Source organism: Tachyglossus aculeatus, chromosome X3, assembly GCF_015852505.1.
Source record: "Tachyglossus aculeatus isolate mTacAcu1 chromosome X3, mTacAcu1.pri, whole genome shotgun sequence".
Lineage (NCBI taxonomy): Eukaryota > Metazoa > Chordata > Mammalia > Monotremata > Tachyglossidae > Tachyglossus > Tachyglossus aculeatus.
Genome location: NC_052099.1, coordinates 33,907,727 through 33,930,018, shown reverse-complemented (window position 1 = coordinate 33,930,018; position 22,292 = coordinate 33,907,727). Strand labels below are relative to the sequence as shown.

The window sequence follows — 22,292 nt, the reverse complement described above, 5'->3', positions numbered from 1 at the left end:
AGTGCTGAGACCTGACAAGCTGATGTTCATGGAAGACTTCAACGCGTGTGCGGGCAATGTCTCTAGAGTGTGGAATAATTTCTGGCCCAAATGGGATTGATAAAATAATCAGCAATGGGCTCTTGCCCCAGTGACTGTGTTAAACATAATTGCCAACATGCGTTTTCACTCTCCAAATAAAAGAACAACATTTTGGATGCACTCAAGATGTAAACAGTGGCAGCTTCTTGATCATGTCATTGTCCGACAGCAAGACCTGACTGTAGGTTCACTGTGGGCAGGGTGTTGTCTGCCAACTCCGTTATATTGCACTCTCCCAAGCGCTTAGCACAGTGCTCTGCGCATAGTAAATGCTCAATAAATACCATTGATGATGATGATGTTCATACTAATAGTAGTATCCATCCAATCGGATTTATTGAGCACTTACTGTGGGAGTCAGTGGTCATGGGTTCTAATCCCAGCTCTGCCACATTTCTGCTGTGTGACCTTGGGCAAGTCACTTAATTTCTCTGAGCCTCTGTTACCTCATCTGTAAAATGGGGATTAAGACTGAGAGCCCCATGTGGGACAACTTGATCACCTTGTATTCCCCCCAGCGCTTAGAACAATGCTTTGCACAAAGTACTTAACACATGCCATTATTATTATTATTATTATTAGTAGTAGTAGTAGTAGTAGTAGTATTAAAGTATGACAATAAAGACACATTCCCTGCCCACAACTCACCTGGAGTATAGAGACAAATTTACAGTCTAGCAGCATAAATTACTGCTGCTGCTGTGAGTTGGACTGTGTTGAATTTTTTTTTTTAATGGTATTCGTTAAACGCTTACTATTTGTCAGCACTGTTCTAAGTGCTGGGGTAGATACAAGATAATAAGGTGGGACCGAGTCCCTGTCCCACATAGAGCTCACTGTCTAAATCAAAGGGAGGGGGATTTAATCCCCATTTTCCATATGAAGTAACTGAGGCACAGAGAAGTACCACAGAGGCTCTACGAGGTCACACAGCAGACAGTGGCAAGACAGACAGAGCCAAGATTAGAACCCGGGTCCTCTTAACTCCAAAGCTTGTACTCTTTCCACTAGGTCACACTGCTTCACTGTCAACTGATATGCTCCAAACTTTCACTCATGACATTCAAACGACTCTGCAGACAGAAAATAGTTGAGGGTTCGAGAGGAGTTTCAATAAATGCACAAATGAATGGTAACTGGAGAACAAGCTAGTGATATTGAGGGGAATAGTCCAATGGAAGTTCATCAGAGAAGATGTCCACGAGAGAAGCAGCATGACCTAGTGGTTAGAGCTTGGGCCTGGGACTCGGAAAGACCTGGGTTCTAATCCCGGCTCCTACACTTGTCTGCTGTGTGAACTTGGGCAAGTCACTTCACTTCTCTGTGACTCATTTACCTCATCTGTAAAACAGAGACTAAGGCTGTCAGGCCCCATGAGGGACGTCGACTGTGTTTAACTTGATTTGCTTGTATCTACCCCAGCGCTTAGTACAGTGCCCGGCACATAGTAAGGGCTTAACAAACACTGTAAAAAAAAATGTCCTTAGTAGTAGTAGTAGTATCGATCTAGCGTCCACTTTGTGCCGCACAGTCTATTAGTCACTTGGGAAGTAGAGAATAGAGAAGTGGCACGTTCCCAGACCACAAGCAGTTAACATTCTAACTGCAAATCGAACGTAAAAATATTTACAAGGGCAATAATATTAACACTACTAATGGTTTCCATACACCTACAGCTTTTCTCCAGAAGTTCAAAGTGCTTTACAGATAGCAAATGAATAATTAATTCTCATAATATTCTTATGTAGCACGAAGGGAGAACTCCAACTTCTTACACCCGAGGAGAATGCAGCAGAGAAAAATGATTTGCCATCTCACTCATGAAACTGGCAGAGAATCCTACCTGAATACTGAATTGGGAGCCAAAAGAAATACGATTTGGCTTATCCATTTAGTCCGCACAGCATCTGACGAATCAATCTGGTAGGATGGGCTAATGGAGATAACATGGGCCTGGGAATCAGAAGGACTTAAGAATAATAATAATAATAATGACATTTATCAAGCGCTTACTATGTGCAAAGCACTGTTCTAAGCGCTGGGGAGGTGATCAGGTTGTCCCACGGAGGGCTCACAGTCTTCATCCCCATTTTACAGTTGAGGGAACTGAGGTCCAGAGAAGTTAAGTGACTTGCCCAAAGTCACACAGCTGACAATTGGTGGAGCCGGGATTTGAACCCATAACCTCTGAATCCAAAGCCCGTGCTCTTTTCCACTGAGCCACGCTGCTTCTCTTAAGACTTGGGTTCTAAGCTTATTATAGGCAGGGAACGTGTCTGTTAATTCTGTTGTATTATACTCTCCCAAGTGCTTAGAACAGTGTGCTGCACATAGTAAGCGCTCTATAAAGACATGACTGATTGTCAATTGTTTGCTGTGTGATCTTGGTTAAGTCTCTGTGCCTCAGTTTCCTCAACTGTAAAATGGGGATTAAAATACCTGTCCTCCCTCCTACTTAGACTGTGAGCGCCATGCGGGACAGGGGCTGCTTCCGACCTAATTAACATGAACCTACTCCAGTGCTTAGATGAGTGTTTGGCACATAGCAAGCGCTTAACAGATACCATTTAAAAAAATGTAGCAGTTGATGGTGAGAAAGCCGCTTTTCTTCCGTGTTTCAGGGGAGTCTGTGCTTTAACTTAAATGGCAAAAAAACCTTCCCCAAAGCCCTAAAAAAAAATCAAACTAAAACAGACACTTTGGGTTTTTCTTTAGAAATTTCTACACCATTTCTCATGCTTAAAACCAACTCGCTCTTTCCTTTTTTTGGTTTCTGAAAGATTAATATGGACGCTGGACCTAGAAAGCTAAAACTTAATATGTAAATGCAACAGAAGTTCTGAAGGAAAGAGTCTGTCGTCCTTTCCATGAGCCCGCCTGAATGCTAAACCCCCCCACAACTTGAAGCTTCTTTTATTCTTCCAAGCAATATGGGATATATCCTCTAATCAGGTGGCATTAATCTACTTGATACCAAATTAATAACCTTCTGAGAGATTAAAGTCCTATAGGAAATGTACAATGCATAAATTTTAACATTCAGTAAGACCACTGAAGGTTTTTTTTTTTTGGTCCTTATTAACAGAGGAATGTGTTTGGGGAATGCACAGAAATGGTGTTTTCCCTGGAGCCAAAAGACTGCTAATTAATTGGCAGGCTTTGTGAGAATACTGGGAAGAGGTACGACTGATTGCTTTCTTGGATTAAACCTGGAGTTTTACATGGAAAAAAAAAATCAAACTACGAACACATGGTCTGCACTTGAGATTCATTTTGTTTTCATAGATTCTACTCCTTCACTGTTGTGACAAGTAGCAATGTGTCCACAGACATCAATGTCTACCGGAATAATACCACCCAAAATCTCCAGCCAGCACACTTGAGTGTGGTTTCCATGCGAGCAGGTTTCTGCCTGGGTCCACTTCATAAAATCTCTATGATCTGCAATAATGCTTCTCATCACGGATGGTGTACTATCCAGTCTCCTCTCTTATGACCATGGGGAGAGGGTAAACGGAGAGGGGAGAGAATAGGAGAAAGGGAAAGGGAAGAGGAAAGAGGGGAGAGGATAGAAAAGAAGGGAAGGATGGAGAGGGGAGGAATGAGAAGAGAGGAAAGAAGTGAGAAGACAGGAAAGGAGTGACGGGAAGGAAGAAGAGAGGGAAGGAAGTGAGTGGAACCAATCAATCAATTTATTGAGGGCTTATGCAGTGCAGAGCACTATACTAAGCACTTGAGAAACTACAGTACAACAGAATTAGCAGATGCGTTCCCTGCCCATAACTAGCTTATGGAAAAAGGGAAAGGAAAAAGGGAGGGGAAAAGGAAGGGAGAGAAATGGAAGGACGGGGGTCAGCGAGGGACTTGAAACAAATTGCGGCAACTCCTGTGGGCCTGGCCTAAGGGTGACGGTTACTTGACTGCCTGTGGATGGGGGAATCTTCGGCTCCCACTCCCTGAATCTGTTTCCAAAAGAAAACACTCCAGAAGGAGGCTAGCCCCTGCTGTTCAGTGCCGCTCCCCAGAGCTGCAGGCCCCAGGATGCTCCTCACACAGTTTCCCAGGGCAGATGCTTTGCTATTTGCCTCCAAATTATCTGAAACAGCCGGAATCGCTGCTCTGCCCAGGGTTTTCACTTGGGCTTTTTTTTTTTATGGTATTTGTTAAGCCCTTACTATTTGCCTTGCACTGTCCTAAGCGCTGCGGTAGCTACAAGCTAATCAGGTTGGACACAGTTCATGTCCCACACGGGGCTCACAGTCTCAGTCCCCATTTTCCAGGAGAAGTCACTGTGGCATGGAGCAGTGACTTCCCCAAGGTCACCCAGAAGACAAGTGGATTAGATTAGAACCCAGGTCCTCTGAGTCTCAGGCCTGGGCTCTATTCACTAGGTCAGCCTGCTCCGCTGGGGAGAAATGCAAGGATCCCAGACACGGATCCTCTAGCACCTCCCCATCCGCCTTGCCCAGCCTTCTGGATCTGTGAGCCCACTGTTGTCTCTATATGCTGCCAACTTGTACTTCCCAAGCGCTTAGTACAGTGCTCTGCACACGGTAAGCGCTCAATAAATATGACTGAATGAATGAATGGACTGTTTATTTGACTGCTAGGAGCCAAAATTCCACTTCCTAATCCTGAACAAGTTCCACTCCCACTTTCCCGTTTGTTAGGGACACGGATGATGGTCAGAGAGAATTCTCCCTGCGCCTCTAACCCCAAATGGCTTGGGAGGGCCACTCTTTGGAAGGGTAGGTTGAGGGTTCAATGGAGAGCTCACCTCCTCCAAGAGGCCTTCCCAGAATGAGCCCCCTTTTTCCTCTCCTCCTCCCCATCCCCCCCCGGCCCCACCTCCTTCCCCTCCCCACAGCACCTGTATACATGTTTGTACAGATTAATTACTCTATTTATTTTACTTGTACATATTTACCATTCTATTTATTTTGTTAATGATGTGCATTTAGCTTTAATTCTATTTATTCTGACGACTTGACACCTGCCCACATGTTTCGTTTTGTTCTCTGTCTCCCCCTTCGAGACTGTGGGCCCGTTGTTGGGTAGGGACCGTCTCTATACGTCGCCAACTTGTACTTCCCAAGCGCTTAGTACAGTGCTCTGCACCCAGTAAGCAACTGAATGAGTGAATGAATGAATGAATGGAGAAACCGCGGTTGTTCCTATAACAGCGTGGCTCAGTGGAAAGAGCCTGGGCTTTGGAGTCGGAGGTCACGGGTTGAAATCCCGGCTCCGCCAATTGTCAGCTGTGTGACTTGGGCAAGTCACTTAACTTCCCTGTGCCTCAGTTCCCTCATCTGTAAAATGGGGATTAAGACTGTGAGCCCCATGTGGGACAACCTGATCACCTTGTAACCTCCCCAGCACTTAGAACAGTGCTTTGCACGTAATAAGCGCTTAATAAATGCCATTATAAATAAATAAATTGAGTGGGAACAATTATTCTCCAATTGCTGCTACCTCTTGTAACTTAGGATAGGGTAGTCCCCTGCTGAGATGCTGATGGTTTCATGTAGGGTGATAGGAAAGAGGACATCAGAGGGAAGGGGTGGTATTCCCAGGAATTTAGTGTTATGCTTTGGACCCTGCCTCCAGCCTCTCTTCTGCATGAATCATCTGCCTGAAGTGTCACTCAACACACAGCTTCATTCACTTGTATTTACTGAGCACTTACCGCTTGAAAAGCACTGTACTAAGCACTTGGGAGAGTACAATACAACAACAGAAACATTCCCTGCCCACAACAAGCTCACAGTTTAGACGGCTTGGAAATGCTTTCCTCCACAGCTCTGTCCATATTCACATCCCTCCTGGAAGCCCTCCTCTTCCAACATCCCCTCCCCAATTATTTCCCAGTATTCTGAATCACAGAAGCCACCAGCCATCTCTAGTTTTATGAACTTTACATGATGCCCATTCTCGGCACTTATGTATATTTATTTATACATTCAATTATTTTGATCACTGTCTTTTAAATACGTACGTCTGCCTCCCCCTTGACAGTGCAAGCTCCTTGTGGGCAGGGAATATGCCTCATGCTTCTGTTGTACTTCACCATGTGCTAAGCACGGTGCATTACGGCCAGTGGGTGCTCGATAAATGCCAATTTCTACTACTCAACAAATACTATTAATTGATGTTCACAGGGCAAGGTGTGAGGAGAGCTTAAGGCCCACGAGTTGAGCAAAGGCTCTGCTTGTTCAGTGGAGATGCAGCAGGAAACAACCACTCTGAATAATAATAATAATAATAATAGCATTTATTAAGCGCTGGGGAGGTTACCCGGTGATCAAGTTGTCCCACAGGGACAGTCTTAATCCCCATTTTACAGATGAAGTAACTGAGGCCCAGAGAAGTGAACTGACTTGCCCAAAGTCACACAGCTCTGAAGACCTCTGAGCAGAGTTTGGTTTCAGGGCTTCTCTTCCACGGTGACATGAATGTGGTTGGGAGGAAGGGAGTGGGCTTGGGAGCAGGGTGGATGCATGGCTGGGCACTCGCACACAGTGCTGATCAAACCACAAGCTTTCCTTAACGCGGGCTCTATCGAGCCCGCAGTCCCCTGCCTTTCAGGACAAATCAATGTTTTTAAATTGAGAAAGGAGCTGGCTTTTACAGCTGCCGGGTTCAGATGGTCTGCGGCGTTGGCCTTCCCGCAAATAGTATCTCCTCCTAACAGAAGCACGTCCTCTCCAGACCGTTCATTTTCCGTGATAATTAGCTAACAATCTCCGGAGCTACACTTCCGCCATACAGGATTTTAATTGCTGCCATGATTACGACGGAGGTGAGTGGAGGTCAGAGGTGGCAAAATCGGAGCAGTGGTTAAAATCTACGCTGAAAATGAGAAAATGTTCTAAATGACTACGATGAAAGACACATCAAAAGGAATAACTCTTTGAAAATGACCTGGCAGACCCGACTGATTATAACACAGAACCAGGAAAATCACTGGGAGCGTATCTTAATGCCAATCTCCTTTCACACCCTCAACTAATGAAAAGGCTTTTTCCTCACCCTTCAATTAACCAGCTATATCTGGTTCAGATTCTATTATGTGCATTCATTCTACTAGCACCTCCTGAATTTGCTAACTCATTTTTACCTTACTTCAATAATGTAAAATGTCTAGAGACAACGAGAAAAGCGTCAGGTGCCGGGGGAAAAAAAATCTTTACAGATTGATGGTTTCATGAAAAAAAAAACGGCTTTGAAGGGAGTGGACCTTTAATTTAAATAGATTACAATCCTGAGCGGTTTAATATTGAATCGGGGCAATTGATATTAAGTCTCTGAAACGGGTACGTACTGAAGCCAGTGGCCTTAGTGGGTCCTAACCCGGGGCACTGGATGCCCACTAGATCCTTGGCACATCCATGTGAGGCGAGGTGGGCACATGGAGCTGCATCCCACTAATATAATAATCATTGTGGTATTTGTTAAGTGCTTATTGTGTTGCAAGCACTGTTCTAAGCACTGGGGAAGATAGGGGATAATCAGGCCAGACACAGGCCCTGACCCACACAGGGCTCACAGACTAAGTAGGAGGGAGAACAGGTATTGAATACCCATTTTGCAGGTGAGGTAGCTGAGGCACAGAGAAGTTAGGTGATTCATTTTATGAGCAAAATAAGTACATGTTATTTATTCATATTTATTAATGTCTGTCTCTCCCTCTAGACTGTAAGCTCATTGTGGGCCGGGAATATGTTTATTGTTATATTTCACTCTCCCAAATGCTTAGAATGATTGAATGAATGAATGATTGTGGTGTTTGTTAAGTGCTTAGTACGTGCCGGGCACTGTCCTACGCACTGGGGTGGACACAGTCCCTGTTCCCATTTTACAGATGAGGTAACTGAAGCCAGGAGCAGTGAAGTGAGGGGCAGCGTGGCTCAGTGGAAAGAGCACGGGCTTTGGAGTCAGAGGTCATGGGTTCAAATTCCGGCTCCGCCAACTGTCAGCTGTGTGACTTTGGGCAAGTCACTTAACTTCTCTGTGCCTCAGTTATCTCAGCTGTAAAATGGGGATTAATACGGTGAGCCCCCGTGGGATGACCTGATTACCTTGTAACCTCTCCAGTGCTTAGAACAGAGTTTTCAAGCACTTAGTACAGTTCTCTGCACACAGTAAGTGCTCAATAAATATGATTGAATGAATGAAGTGACTTACCCAAGGTCACACAGCAGACAAACGGTGGAGCAGGTGAGACAGAACCCACGTCATTCCTACTCCCAGGCCCACGCTCTATCCATGAGGCCACAGTAAGGGCCAAAGCCCCTTTAGGGTGACTCCAGTTTAACTGGCCTGTGTTTGGTGCTGCTATAGTTGCCTGCTGTGTGCCTGGGCAAGTCACTTCACTCTCTGTGCCTCGGTTACCTAACCTGTAAAATGGGGATCAACACTGTGAGCCCCTTGTGGCACATGGACTGTGTCCATCCTGATTAGCTTGTATCTACTCCAGCACTTAGTACAGTTCCTGGCACACAGTAAGTGCTTACCAAATACCATATAAAAAAAAAAGTGGCATTGGTCCTAATTCTGCAAGTCAATTATGTTGAACTCAGGGCTTCTCCCTCTCAAGCCTTGAAGCTATTCCTTTTTCAACACTTACAGCCTCTCTGAATTTCCCTAGTCATTATCCCTTGGTTGGATCCCTTTTAGACAACTCTAGCTTGCTTGGAGTCGTCAAGGTTTTCTTTAGTCCTCCTTTTCCGGGGTGATCTCCTAAGACAGAGCAGGCACTTTGCTCATCCTCCACTTTTCCCCAAACAATTCCTTGAGCCTGATTCTGTTTCGCAGAGAGCCTACTGGGGGCCGTGTATGCCAATCAATCAATCAATCGTATTTATTGAGCGCTTACTATGTGCAGAGCACTGTACTAAGCGCTTAATGGGAAGCCAATGGGAGCTTCTCTGGATCTCTGGAGCAATGGAGGCTCTTCCCCACGTCGCTGGGTGGGAGCAACAACCTCTCTAAGCGAGAAGTCTCTGTTACAGGATTGGACAAATACGCTTTTCTCTTGGTCTGAGAGTTTTTGAAGCAGTATCTAGACTTGGGGAAAAGAGTATGGACAGTTCATCAATCAATCAATCAATCGTATTTATTGAGCGCTTACTGTGTGCACAGCACTGTACTAAGTGCTTGGGAAGTACAAGTTGGCAACATATAGAGACAGTCCCTACCCAACAGTGGGCTCACAGTCTAGAAGAGTTCATGGACAGAAAAGAACATAGTAAGCACTCAACAAGTGCCGTTATCATTATATTTCACTTTTATTAACCAGTTGATCATTTATTCAGTGCCCTCTGGTATTTAAACGTCCTATGGGCAGGGCCCACGTCTCCCACCTCTGTTGAATTGTACTTTCCCAAGAGCTTAGTACAGCTCTCTGCACACAGCTCAAGAAATACCGCTCACTGACTGATTTAATCTCAAGGGGCTTTCACCATAAACTTCTCAATGCCGCAAAATACACCCAATACTGAGGAAATAAAGAAATGGCAGTGACATGATGCCCACAAGATTCCTCTTGTCACTACTGCAGTGTGGCAGCTGGACGACCATTAAATATTTTTAAGGGCTTAAGAGACATGGCTAATTTTAACTCAGGATTACACGCTGTGAGTTTATAGACATTTTGCAATTCTCCGCATTTGAAACACAGGACTTCAAAGGCATTACCATATTCAAGAAGAAATATCCAAGAAGAAAGGTGAGGGGTCTGAAATCACCGGGGTAACTCAAGGTTCCCTGAGTCCTTCCGGACAAGCAAGAATAACATTAACCGTGTCCTCCCTGATGCACGGCATGGTTTCAGATCACACTAAAAAACCTTTGCAGAATAAGAGAAACTGAGATGCACAGAGCAACCGAAAGATCTCTACATAACCATTCCCCATTATAATACTCTTTCTTTAGCATATTACTGTATTACTTACAGCTCTGTTCACTTCTGAGATAATGCTCCAAGGTTTACCTTGGCTTAAACACCTCTTTTCCAAGTATCTGACTGACGTGAATAGCAATTAAAGCCCACATCAATTTAGCATGAGACATAGACATCTATTTAGCATACACAATGGCAGATCTGTTCTACAGGCTGCCTTTTAGCTCCTTAGGATGTGACACATAACACTCTGAAAATTAAGTTCTGTATTTAAAAACGCATACCACAAAGCCTCATTCAAATCCTTCATTATTCGAATACAGATTTACATTGTCACTTTTTCACAGACTTATCATTTTTGGTCAGTACTTTGAACCTTAGGGGTACATTAATGCACCTTCCTCTATTTCCTACGGGAAACCATTTTAATCTAGTGCTTTTTGGCTTAACACTTTAGTTTCACGGAACTAATTAAGAGCGATAACTGGGATGATGATGACGATGATGACGATGATGGAGTCTCCCAACATAAAGGACGGAAGGGTCGCGTTCCGGCGACTCCAAGACTATTTTATGGTGCTAGTGGGCTGCCCAGCGCCATTCACACTCTCTTGATCCTGCCAGTCTCGTGCCCGCGGGAGCATGGAGTGCAACAAACCAGTACGCAGGTGAAGTGCCTATGAAGTCTTCGCCCACATGATCACGCTCCAGACAGAACTCCAAGCCTCCTAGTTCCCAGGGCAGTCAGTGCTTTTTCCACGGAAGCAACGGCAGGGCTAGCAACTGCTAACTTCACAGCCTCACTGAAGCATTTGATGCCACCGGGAAACCTGGCCTCTGGCCACTTCGGAACCAATTAGGCTACCCTGAGAAGTTCACCACGATCCTACAGCTAGCCCACGATTCAAAGGCCAGTCAAGTCAGATTTAAAGATGCTCTGTCGGACCTATTCTCAATCGCCTTTTGAGTGAGTCCTACTCACCCTAGCCCACCATGAGGGACATGGAAGCTGGGGTCGGAAGATGCTTCTGATCTCCAGGAAAGCTCTTCCAACTCAAATAAGCTCCAATCATCAATGAAAGTCTTTGGGACAATCGACGAGGAGCTATTGTATGCTGAAAATTTTGCTCTAGAGGAGCAGACACAAGACTTACAGAGTGACCAGAAAACTATGGACTGATAAGCCTGAAGAAGACTAACCTGAAATACTATCACTATTACTACTACTGGTAGCACCCCTATTACTGCCTCATGGAAACCCTACACTCAGCCACGTATTTTCACTGGCAAAACATAATACTGTCACAAATTTAGCTATCGAGGTACCACTTAGTTCACTAGGTGTCACCTCCAACTTCTCGAGAAGCTCAACCTCCAATGGCAACCCCAAATCACCACATTAAATCCTGGAGTGTTATCAGTATCTCAAAGAAAGGGACACATGAGGAGAACTTAAGACGGCAAGGAACCTGAACAACTGTATTAGCTGATGGATTGACTGAAATGCTGCATGGTGAACTGAAGGAGATAGAACAACGGTCTTAAAGACCTGGTGGAGCACAGTATTGAACAATCCAGCAAGGCAGTTCCTGGGAGGCCACAGCATCAGATCTACTAGTTATGTTGGTAACAGAGAGGAGAGGAGTTACTCTACTTGGAACGTGTCTGACCTGATTATCTTGTATCTACCCCAGCTTAGAGTACAGTGCTCAGGGTACATAGTGTGTGCTTAACAAATTCCACAACTATCATTACTTGGGAAGACCACAACACTCAGCTGTGGCATTTCTTGTTAAATGCATATCTTATGAAATGAAAATCTTCCATCAAAATGAGTTCTTTATTTTTCTATTTCCCATGCGCACACCTGACAGGGGTCACATTCCTGCTCTACATTGCCCAGGATGTCCGGAGAGGATTTTGTTAGTGCTTAAAACACAAAAGTGACTTTCGTACGCCCGGCAATTTGAAATCCCGGTCACCTGTTTGGGCAAGTAACCCACCGTCACCAGCATCAGCGCTGAACCCTAGTCACTTTCTATACTTCACCGTGTGGCTCAATTTCCGAACTGTGACCGGGAACATAAAATGTGCCATTTTCAAGCTCTCTCAGAGGGTCAAAAACAACAGGTTTTATAATCTCACGCTACAGTGACTGCCTTCTTCCTCTCATCTAAGCCAGTCGAGTACAGTCTTTTTAACACCCGGTTGGCAAGTTCTCTATTCCCTAGGAAACACTTCAGCCTTCTACGCACACCTCTCTCAGTATATACCAACCGCACTGATCAATCTTTAACCAATGAGGGCAATTCCACTGAGATTCCTGATTACCATTTTTTTCCATTCCAAGACGGGAAGAGTCGCGGAACCTACAAGCAATTCCAGTAGCGACGATAAGCAAGAATCGGTTCCCCAAGGAATAGTTCATCTCACCTTTTGTGCTGCAAGATGGAGGGCTGTTCTCTGGCTGTGGTCGGCCTTGTTCACATCCGCTCCCGCCTTCAGGAGGACCTGGGCACAATCTCCCCTGTCGGCCAGCACACAATACATGAGCGGAGTCCTCCCAAACTGGTCCTCTTTATCTTTCAAAGCAGGGGTCCCTGGAATTACAAAAAGCACGTTTACTCTTCTTGTGATTTTCATTTACATTACCACGTAAATTAATTTTTACAGTCATCCTGTGGTTCATCAATGCCCCTTCTAAAGTCCAGGATGGATTTCCAGGCATGCAATCTGGGCTATTATTAAACACCGAGGAAAGCTTTTGAAGGTGGTAGAGAGTATGAAAAGGGTTTAGCTTCTTTAATTAAAAAAACAAAATCACAAAAACTGCTCAGAAGGAAAACAAGTATAGTCTGGGGGCCCTACTTAGATTAGACATTGTGAGAAACCCAGCTGGTAGCCAAGGGCCTGTGAATCAGATCTTCTCCAGGATGAGTTTACGTTTCAAAGCATTGTCCCTGCGTGAGTCCAAAGAAGGGGACTCGACTGGGAAGATGATGAGGCTGAGAATGGGCTGCCGGGCTACTCTGTTCTCAAACGAGCCCGGGCAGCACATGGTGGGCATCAAATGGGAGTTAGCCCATCGAGTCATTGACTGAACCTAAAGATGCAGCCCCGCAGATGGTACTGGTCCTCCCTGGCATTCACCGCTCCTGTTTAATACCTTAAGCGCTTAATATCGTGCTTGGCACACAGTAAACGCTCAATAAATACGATTGAATGAATGAATAAAGGGCCACTTCTGCTGGGATGGGAGTGATGCCGACTCTATTAGCCCTCCAGTGAGCCAATTGAAAGCCTGCCCAGTGAGACTGAAGTGGACAGCTGGACACAGGTCCCCCACTCCGACGCTGTTCGGATTTGGATAGGACTGATCCAGCCCTTGACTGGGGAGGAAGGGAAGTGTCCACTCCCTTCTAGAGCAGTTGCAGGATGTCCAGACTAGCTCCAGGCCATCCCCGGTATCCAAATTACAGAGAGGTTTACTGGGGGCAAAGGACGTGGTCTGTTGGTCCTTGTTTGGCCAGAGACCCGAGCCTGGGGAGAATCGGAGGCCAGATCAATTCTGGAGATTGCTCAAAACTGCTTCTGGTGCCGAGTCCCAGGCTGTAGGATTGTGGCTTCGATACTGTTGGACCTCTCCGCTCCTGTATCGTACCGCCACTGAGAACTGCTAACGGAGGTGCTGCCTCGGAAGCACGGTTCTGAAGGAGGGAAGAGACACGGCTAGCCGAGAAAGGAATCTGGAGGAAGTCCCAGATGGGGCGACGGCTTATATTAAAGGTGCGAAAACGAGAGCGTGAGTGGCCGAAGAACAAGCTGGTTTGCCCGACTGGTGTGCAGTGAGATGTGAGTTTGGTTGAAGATAGAGGGGGAGGAAGTTGGTGGGGAGCCTTCAAGCGTCTGCTCAAGAGTTTCCCTTCGATGAGACAGGTTGCTAGTGTCCATTGAAGGCCTCTAATGCTGAAACCACACCTGAGGAAAATACTTCTTGTGAAAGATAACTCGGAGAGGGAACGGCTAGGAAGCTATTGCAGCAGGTTAGGCCTGAAGTGATTAGTTGGGACTAGGCAGTTGCTATGGAGAAGACGATTGGGATCTGGAGCTGAAAAACACTACGAAGAAGTGGGATGAGGTGGTGAGAGCCCTGGAGTCCTGGCCTTAACCCTATCCTTCGGCCTTGGGGAATCCACCGATCCCAGTAGGTTTCCTTTAAGTACTTTTTGGTCAGGGAGAGAGGGATAAAGGACATCGTTTCTGCTCCCGCCATTCTAAGCCACTTCTAAGTGGGGACTGAAGGGTCCAAATCAGGAGTAGTAGCAACCCTCCCCCCTTCATCTTAGTACAGTGCTCTGTACACAGTAAGCGCTCAATAAATACGATCGCTTGATCTCCCTCTACAAGGGGACCCCCTCATGAGTAAGGTGGCTTCAATGGTAGACGCACCTTTGCGTGGTCGTGGGGGACCAAAGGAGAGGGTGGAGTTAACGATGACTCACTCGAAGGAACAAGTGTTAGAAGAACAGAGTAGTGGTACTGCCAAAAGTGAAAGGGGGAGAGACGTGCCGGTTTAGGGGAGAAATACTCAGCTTCATCAGTGTCCCATTCTATCTTAGGTGGGGGGTGATTTCAAATATAAGCAGTGAAAAGCCCTACTGTAGCATGAGGGTGAGAGACGGAGGCTAGAGCAGTGAGTCTGGGATGGTTCTAGCACAGACAGAGATTCAAAACCAAATTCCCAAACTGGCTTCTTGACAGATGCCATTTCTCAAGGAAAAAAATCTTGTCACCAGCCTCCTGTGAACTTTTGGCACAGCTATTAATAAAGCCTTGGGTATTTTCAGTCTCGCGAGTTCACACTTTTCCAGTCTTTGGGTTGAACCGAAGAATCTTCACTCTCTCAATATGTTGGAGGGAAGGAATAGTTTGGTGGTGAAATACAGAAATATTTTTAAGACGTAACAACCGAAAACATTAAAAAGTGATTTTAACACAATGAACTGCATGACAGAAAATTCCAGGCATGAAAACACGCCAAATCAGCAGAGAAAACATATTCTGATTAGCATCACTGTGGGAGCTACACCACCCAACCCAGAGATATAATCAAATTCAGCTCAAGTCCTCAACCAGCACTACTGCCTTTGCATCCAGCTGGAAACACTCTGTCGCATCATGTGGTTGGTTCAGCTATAGATCCTGCCCACGGAGCAGCTCTCCACTCTTTGCCTGTTGGCGAACATGAACGCTTTCAAAATGGTGATGCTATTTTAAAAGATTTGTAAATTGGAGAACCCTGTGTAGGGATGGAGTTGTAGAATTGGTAATGCACATGTTACTAGCAAGCCCAGGGCATTCACTAGTGGAATTCACTGATGAGGCCCAGTCATATTTTTTGGACCTAACCTTTCCTCCTACATGAATATATCAGTATTTACGAAGCACTTGTCAACCTTAGCATCTATTTACTGTCTCTTCCGGCACTACCGAGAGAGGCCCAGAATAAGTCATGGTTTCCTGATTCTGCCCTGGACGACTGTTATATTGTACTCTCCCACGCGGTTAGTACAGTGCTCTGCGCATGGTAAGTACGACTGACTGAGTGGCTACTTCTGTCAGTCACAACTCAGAGAAAGGCCTGGAAGCCAGTGGTGGGAACATTTTATCCTCACAGGATCCTTATGAGGTAGGTACAGAGATTTTCATTTTAAAATACGGAAACTGAGGCACCAAGACATTAAGTGACATGCCTAAGATCACAAAGAAGTGGCAGAGCTATCAGAACCCAGGCCTCTTGACTCCCAGACTGCCGCTCTTTCCACTGGGCCACAGTGTCTCTCACCAGTATGTGTCTTTTCCAAATTCAAATTCCCCTTCTAGACTCTGAGCCCGCTGTTGGGTAGGGACCGTCTCTATATGTTGCCGACTTGTACTTCCCAAGCGCTTAGTACAGTGCTCTGCACACAGTAAGCGCTCAATAAATACAATTGACTGATTCATTCCAAAACTCCAGCTTACCTGATTCTCTTAACTTCTGGCACTAGTCATTCAGCTTTCACGTGGCCTTTACATTTTCCCTGAACACTTTACTAGCTTTATGCTCTTGTTAGCTTCCTTTCCTACTTCGGTTATTTGCCAAGTTTTTCACCCTTGGGGCCTTGAGAAAAGTGTGATATGCGGAAAACACTCTCATTAAAACAAATACTGCAGAGAAGAGAAAGTGTATTGTACATTTAAATGCTGATAAACCTCATATATCTAGTGATAGGAAATTAAAGGTTTCCAAAAGCTACCCAGTTCAGTCCCAAGGTGAATATATACTTAAGGAGAATGCTTACTTGCGATCAACTTTTGAAGAGCGCCCTTGTCTCCATTAACTGCAGCTGCATGAACCTGAGATGCTAAGGAGGAACCACTGAAGATCCAATCATCTGAACCGTTCATCACCTTTTCGGGTATCGGTACCGGTCCAGTCTGTGGAGACATTAAGAATCAAAACATTATCCCGTTCTGCATTCCTCAAACTGCTTCCTCTCATTCCTTTTAGATATTTCTGGGACAGTATATGTCCCAGTAGTGTATTGTTTTGAAAACAGATCTTCTAGTTCTCAGGGATTACAGAATGAGCTTTTGTTAGAAGAACCAAGTAGCTCTCATGGATTTTATTGGGTTGTTCAGAAACATTCTCAAGTAGCAGGTGAAATGTGGCACCCTGTTATAGCATCACACAAGGCTGAGAGAGGGCCTTCCCTCTTTCCACAACATTTGGTTAGCGCTCCATTAATTCTTGCTTCTGTGACCGTCCCTAAGGGGTGAACCACAACTGGGACGCCCTGACTTGCCCAAAGTCACACAGCAGAAAAATGATGGGAGTCAGAATTAGAACCCAAGTCCTTTTGACTCCCAGGCCTAAAATGCTTCTGGCATTTGTATTCTGGGCTGAAAGAAACAAAAGAGTCCTTCTGATAAACTGAGAAGCTTGGGCCTTTAAAACGGCCCCTGTATTCGAACTCGTTACCCACGCTGATTGTATCTGAGGTGCAGGGTCCTTGATATCGTTCCTGATTTAGCCAATTCAGTTTGGAATACCCGAGCAAGGGTATTTCATTTAGAAAGAACACGCTGCCTAGTGAATAACAGAAGAGATCTGGAGGGAAGCCAAAAAACTGAATTCCCCGCTTAACCCTGATCCAATTTCACCCATATGAATTGAGGAGAAACCACATGATTAAGAATAAGGATTGTCCATAATTTTTTCTCCAACGACTCGGGTGTGATTTGAATGGGAAAGCATGGGGGCAATTCGGCTAGCCAACTTCACATGTGCACTCTCCAGATAGAAGACAACTGAAAATAATTTGTCAATCAATCAATCGTATTTATTGAGCGCTTACTGTGTGCAGAGCACTGTACTAAGCGCTTAGTCCCGTTCTGTTCCTCATCCTTGTGCTTATAATAGAGCAAGTTGCTTGCTAAAGAGGACCATCTGCCCTATGACCCTTTATTCATTCACTCAATTGTATTTATTGAGTGCTTACTGTGTGCAGAGCACTGTACTAGGCGTTTGGGAAGTACAAGTTGGCAACATATACAGATGGTCCCTACCCAACAGTGGGCTCACAGTCTAGAAGAGTCTAATCTAAGACTATCAATCAATCATATTTATTGAGCGCTTACTGTGTGCAGAGCACTGTACTAAGCGCTTAGACTATCTATCTATCCTGCCTAGATAATCTAAGGCAGAATAACTACCAAAAGAAAGTGTGAGAATGGGCAAATTTAAATGACACACAACTTGCAAGAGTAAGCAGCTCTGTCGATTTGCCGAGGGACCTTGGGCGAGTCACTTAGCTTCTCTTCGTCTGTTACCTCACCTGTCAACTGAGGATTAAAACTGTGAGCCCCATGTTGGGCATGGCCTGTGTCCAACCTGATTATCTACAATTCTATTTATTCTGATGGTTTTGACACCTGTCTACTTGTTTTGTTTTGTCATCTTGTCTTCCCCCTCTTCTAAACTGTGAGCCTGTTGTTGGGTAGGGATTTTCTCTCTCTGTTGCCGACTTGTACTTCCCAAGTGCTTAGTACAGTGCTCTGCACACAGTAAGTGCTCAATAAATTCAACTGAATGAATTATCTTGCATTTATCCCAGCGCTTAGTACAGCACCTGGCACACAGTAAGCACTTAAATACCATCTTTTTTTTAAAAGTGAGCACTAAATTAAAACTCTTAATTTCTTTTTCCTCCTTGTAGGCAATGAAAAGACTGTAGTGAGGAGCTAACTCATCATCATCATCAGTCGTATTTATTGAGCGCTTACTATGTGCAAAGCACTGTACTAAGCGCTTGGGAAGTACAAATTGGCAACATATAGAGACAGTCCCTACCCAACAGCGGGCTCACAGTCTAAAGGGGGGAGACAGAGAACACAACCAAACATACTAACAAAATAAAATAAATAGAATAGATATGTACAAGTAAAAAAGAGTAATAAATATGTACAAACATATATACATAGATACAGGTGCTGTGGGGAAGGGAAGGAGGTAAGATGGGGGGGATGGAGAGGGGGCCGAGGGGGAGACCTCCAATCATCATCATCATCATCAATCGTATTTATTGAGCGCTTACTGTGTGCAGAGCACTGTACTAAGCGCTTGGGAAGTACAAGTTGGCAACATATAGAGACAGTCCCTACCCAACAGCAGGCTCACAGTCAACTCAATTTAGAGTACGATGCCCAAACTTTCAGTAGGTTAGAATTAACTAGGATTTTAAGGCAAGTAGGAGGAAAAAAAATAGTCACTCTCCCTTCTTCCCATATGACCTCAGGACAGTCACAAAGCACTGTTCTAAGCGCTGGGGAGGTTACAAGGTGATCATGTTGCTCCCCGGGGGGCTCACAGTCTTCACCCCCATTTTACAGATGAGGTTACTGAGGCCCAGAGAATAATAATGATAGCATTTGTTAAGCGCTTACTATGTGCGAAGCACTGTTCTAAGCGCTGGGGAGGATACAAGGTGATAAGATTGTCCCACGTGGGGCTGACAATCTTAATCCCCATTTTACAGACGAGGGAACTGAGGCACAGAGAAGTTAAGTACCTTGCCCAGAGTCACACAGCTGACAATTGGCAGAGTCAGGATTTGCACCCACGACCTCTGACTCCACAGCCCGTGCTTCTTCCACTGAGTCACGCTGCTTCTAATGATTTGCACCTAGCTTTAATTCTATTTGTTCTGATGATTTTGACCCCTGTCTCCATGTTTTGTTTTGTTGTCTGTCTCCCCCTTCTAGACCGTGAGCCCGTTGTTGGGTAGGGACCGTCTCTCTCTGTTGCCGACTTGGACTTCCCAAGCGCTTAGTACAGTGCTCTGAGCATAGTAAGCACTCAATAAATACAACTGAATGAATGAATGAGAGGCAGGATTAGAATAATAATAATAATGGCATTTGTTAAGCGCTTACTATGTGCAAAGCGCTGTTCTAAGCGCTGGAGTCTTAACTCCTTCCCTTCCCCACAGCACCTGTATATATGTTTGTACATATTTATTACTCTATTTATTTTACTTGTACATATCTATATTATTTTTATTTTATTTTGTTAGTATGTTTGGTTTTGTTCACTGTCTCCCCCTTTTAGACTGTGAGCCCACTGTTGGGTAGGGACTGTCTCTATATGTTGCTAACTTGTACTTCCCAAGCGCTTAGTACAGTGCTCTGCACACAGTACGTGCTCAATAAATACAATTGATTGATTGGAGGGGGATACAACGTAATGAGGTTGTCCCACGGGGGGCTCACAGTCTTCCTCCCCATTTGCCAGATGAGGAAACTGAGGCCCAGAGAATAATAATGGTGATGGCATTTATTAAGCGCTTACTACGTGCAAAGCACTGTTCTAAGCGCTGGGGAGGTTACGAGGTGATGAGGTTGTCCCATGTGGGGCTCACAGTCTTCATCCCCATTTTCCAGATGAGGGAACTGAGGTCCAGAGAATAATAATAATGATGATGGCAGTTAAGTGCTTACTACGTGCAAAGCACTATTCTAAGCACTGGGGAGGTTACAAGGTGATGAGGTTGTCCCATGTGGGGCTCACAGTCTTCATCCCCATTTTCCAGATGAGGAAACTGAGGGGGCACACAGTCTTCCTCCCCACTTTCCAGATGAGGGAACTGAGGCCCAGAGAATAATAATAATAATGATGGCATTTATTAAGCGCTTACTACGTGCAAAACACCATTCTAAGCGCTGGGGAGGTTACGAGGTGATGAGGTTGTCCCACGGGGGGCTCACAGTCTTCCTCCCCATTTTCCAGATGAAGGAACTGAGGCCCAGGGAATAATAATAATAATAATAATGATGGCATTTATTAAGCGCTTACTAGGTGCAAAGCACTGTTCTAATAATAATAATGGCATTTATTAAGCGCTTACTACGTGCAAAGCACCATTCTAAGCGCTGGAGAGGTTACAAGGTGATGAGGTGGTCCCACGGGGGGCTCACAGTCTTCCTCCCCATTTTCCAAATGAGGAAACTGAGGCCCAGAGAACAATAATGATAACGATGGCATTTATTAAGCGCTTACTACGTGCAAAGCACCGTTCTAAGCGCTGGGGAGGTTACAAGGTGATGAGGTTGTCCCACGGGGGGCTCACAGTCTTCCTCCCCATTTTCCAGATGAGGGAACTGAGGCCCAGAGAATAATAATAGTAATAATAATGGCATTTATTAAGCGCTTACTACGTGCAAAGCACTGTTCTTACTACGTGCAAAGCACTGTTCTAAGCGCTGGGGAGGTTACAAGGTGATGAGGTTGTCCCACGGGGGGCTCACAGTCTTCCTCCCCATTTTCCAGATGAGGAAACTGAGGCCCAGAGAATAATAATAATAATAATAATGATGGCATTTATTAAGCGCTTACTACGTGCAAAGCACTGTTCTAAGCGCTGGGGAGGTTACAAGGTGATGAGGTGGTCCCACGGGGGGCTCACAGTCTTCCTCCCCATTTTCCAGATGAGGGAACTGAGGCCCAGAGAATAATAATAGTAATAATAATGGCATTTATTAAGCGCTTACTACGTGCAAAGCACTGTTCTTACTACGTGCAAAGCACTGTTCTAAGCGCTGGGGAGGTTACAAGGTGATGAGGTTGTCCCACGGGGGGCTCACAGTCTTCCTCCCCATTTTCCAGATGAGGAAACTGAGGCCCAGAGAATAATAATAATGATGATGGCATTTATTAAGCGCTTACTACGTGCAAAGCACTGTTCTAAGCGCTGGGGAGGTTACAAGGTGATGAGGTGGTCCCACGGGGGGCTCACAGTCTTCCTCCCCATTTTCCAGATGAGGGAACTGAGGCCCAGAGAATAATAATAATAATAATGATGGCACTTATTAAGCGCTTACTACGTGCAAAGCACTGTTCTAAGCGCTGGGGAGGTTACAAGGTGATGAGGTGGTCCCACGGGGGGCTCACAGTCTTCCTCCCCATTTTCCAGATGAGGAAACTGAGGCCCAGGGAAGTGAAGTGACTTGCCCAAAGTCACCCAGCTGACCGTTGGCGGAGGCGGATTCGAACCCATGACCTGTGACTCCCAAGCCCGGGCTGTCGTCACTAAGCCTCCCTCGCTGATTACTCACCGTCGTCGACGCCGCCGCCGCCGGGGCCACGGAGACCATCAGGGCCCGTCCGTCCCGCCGCCTGAGGCGCCCACCGCCCGCCCCGCTGCATTCTGGGAACGGTAGTTCCGGCCCCCCCGGGTTGCCCCGCTCCCTCGCCCGCGGGGGAGGACGCGTGGACTACATCTCCCAGCGTGCCCCGCGCGCGCCTCCCGCCCTACACACCCTTACTCGTGGACTACAACTCCCAGCGTGCCCCGCGCGCGCCTCGCCCCCACCGCTCGGGCTCCCCCGCCTTTTCCGGGAAAGGTTCCTACCCACCGCACACACACATTCATTCATTCAATCGTATTTATTGAGCGCTTACTGTATGCAGAGCACTGTACTAAGCGCTTGGCACACACACACAGCCCCACACCCCCCAACGCGCGGACTACAACTCCCAGCGTGCCCCGCGCGCCTCCCTCCCACTGCTCAGGCCACACACACATTCATTCATAAAATCAATCAATCAATCGTATTTATTGAGCGCTTACTGTGTGCAGAGCACTGTACTAAGCGCTTGGGAAGTCCAAGTTGGCAACATAGAGAGGCAGTCCCTCCCCAACAGTGGGCTCACGGTCTAAAAGGGGGAGACAGAGAACAAAACCAAACATACTAACAAAATAAATAGAATAGA

The 22,292-nt window shown here is 45.8% G+C and overlaps 1 protein-coding gene across 1 annotated transcript in view; it reads right to left on the bottom strand.

Annotated features, from left to right (window-relative positions):
* INVS (inversin) overlaps nt 1–16,453 on the bottom strand; it is an 88,612-nt gene extending 72,159 nt beyond the window's left edge. The window contains exons 1-2 of the mRNA XM_038770358.1: nt 16,324–16,453; nt 12,416–12,582 (exon numbers count right to left, since the gene is read on the bottom strand). Of these exons, the coding sequence (XP_038626286.1) occupies nt 12,416–12,582; nt 16,324–16,429 (273 nt within the window). The 5' untranslated portion in view covers nt 16,430–16,453. The remainder of the gene's footprint in view (nt 1–12,415; nt 12,583–16,323) is intronic.
* Between the last annotated feature and the right edge of the window lie 5,839 nt (nt 16,454–22,292).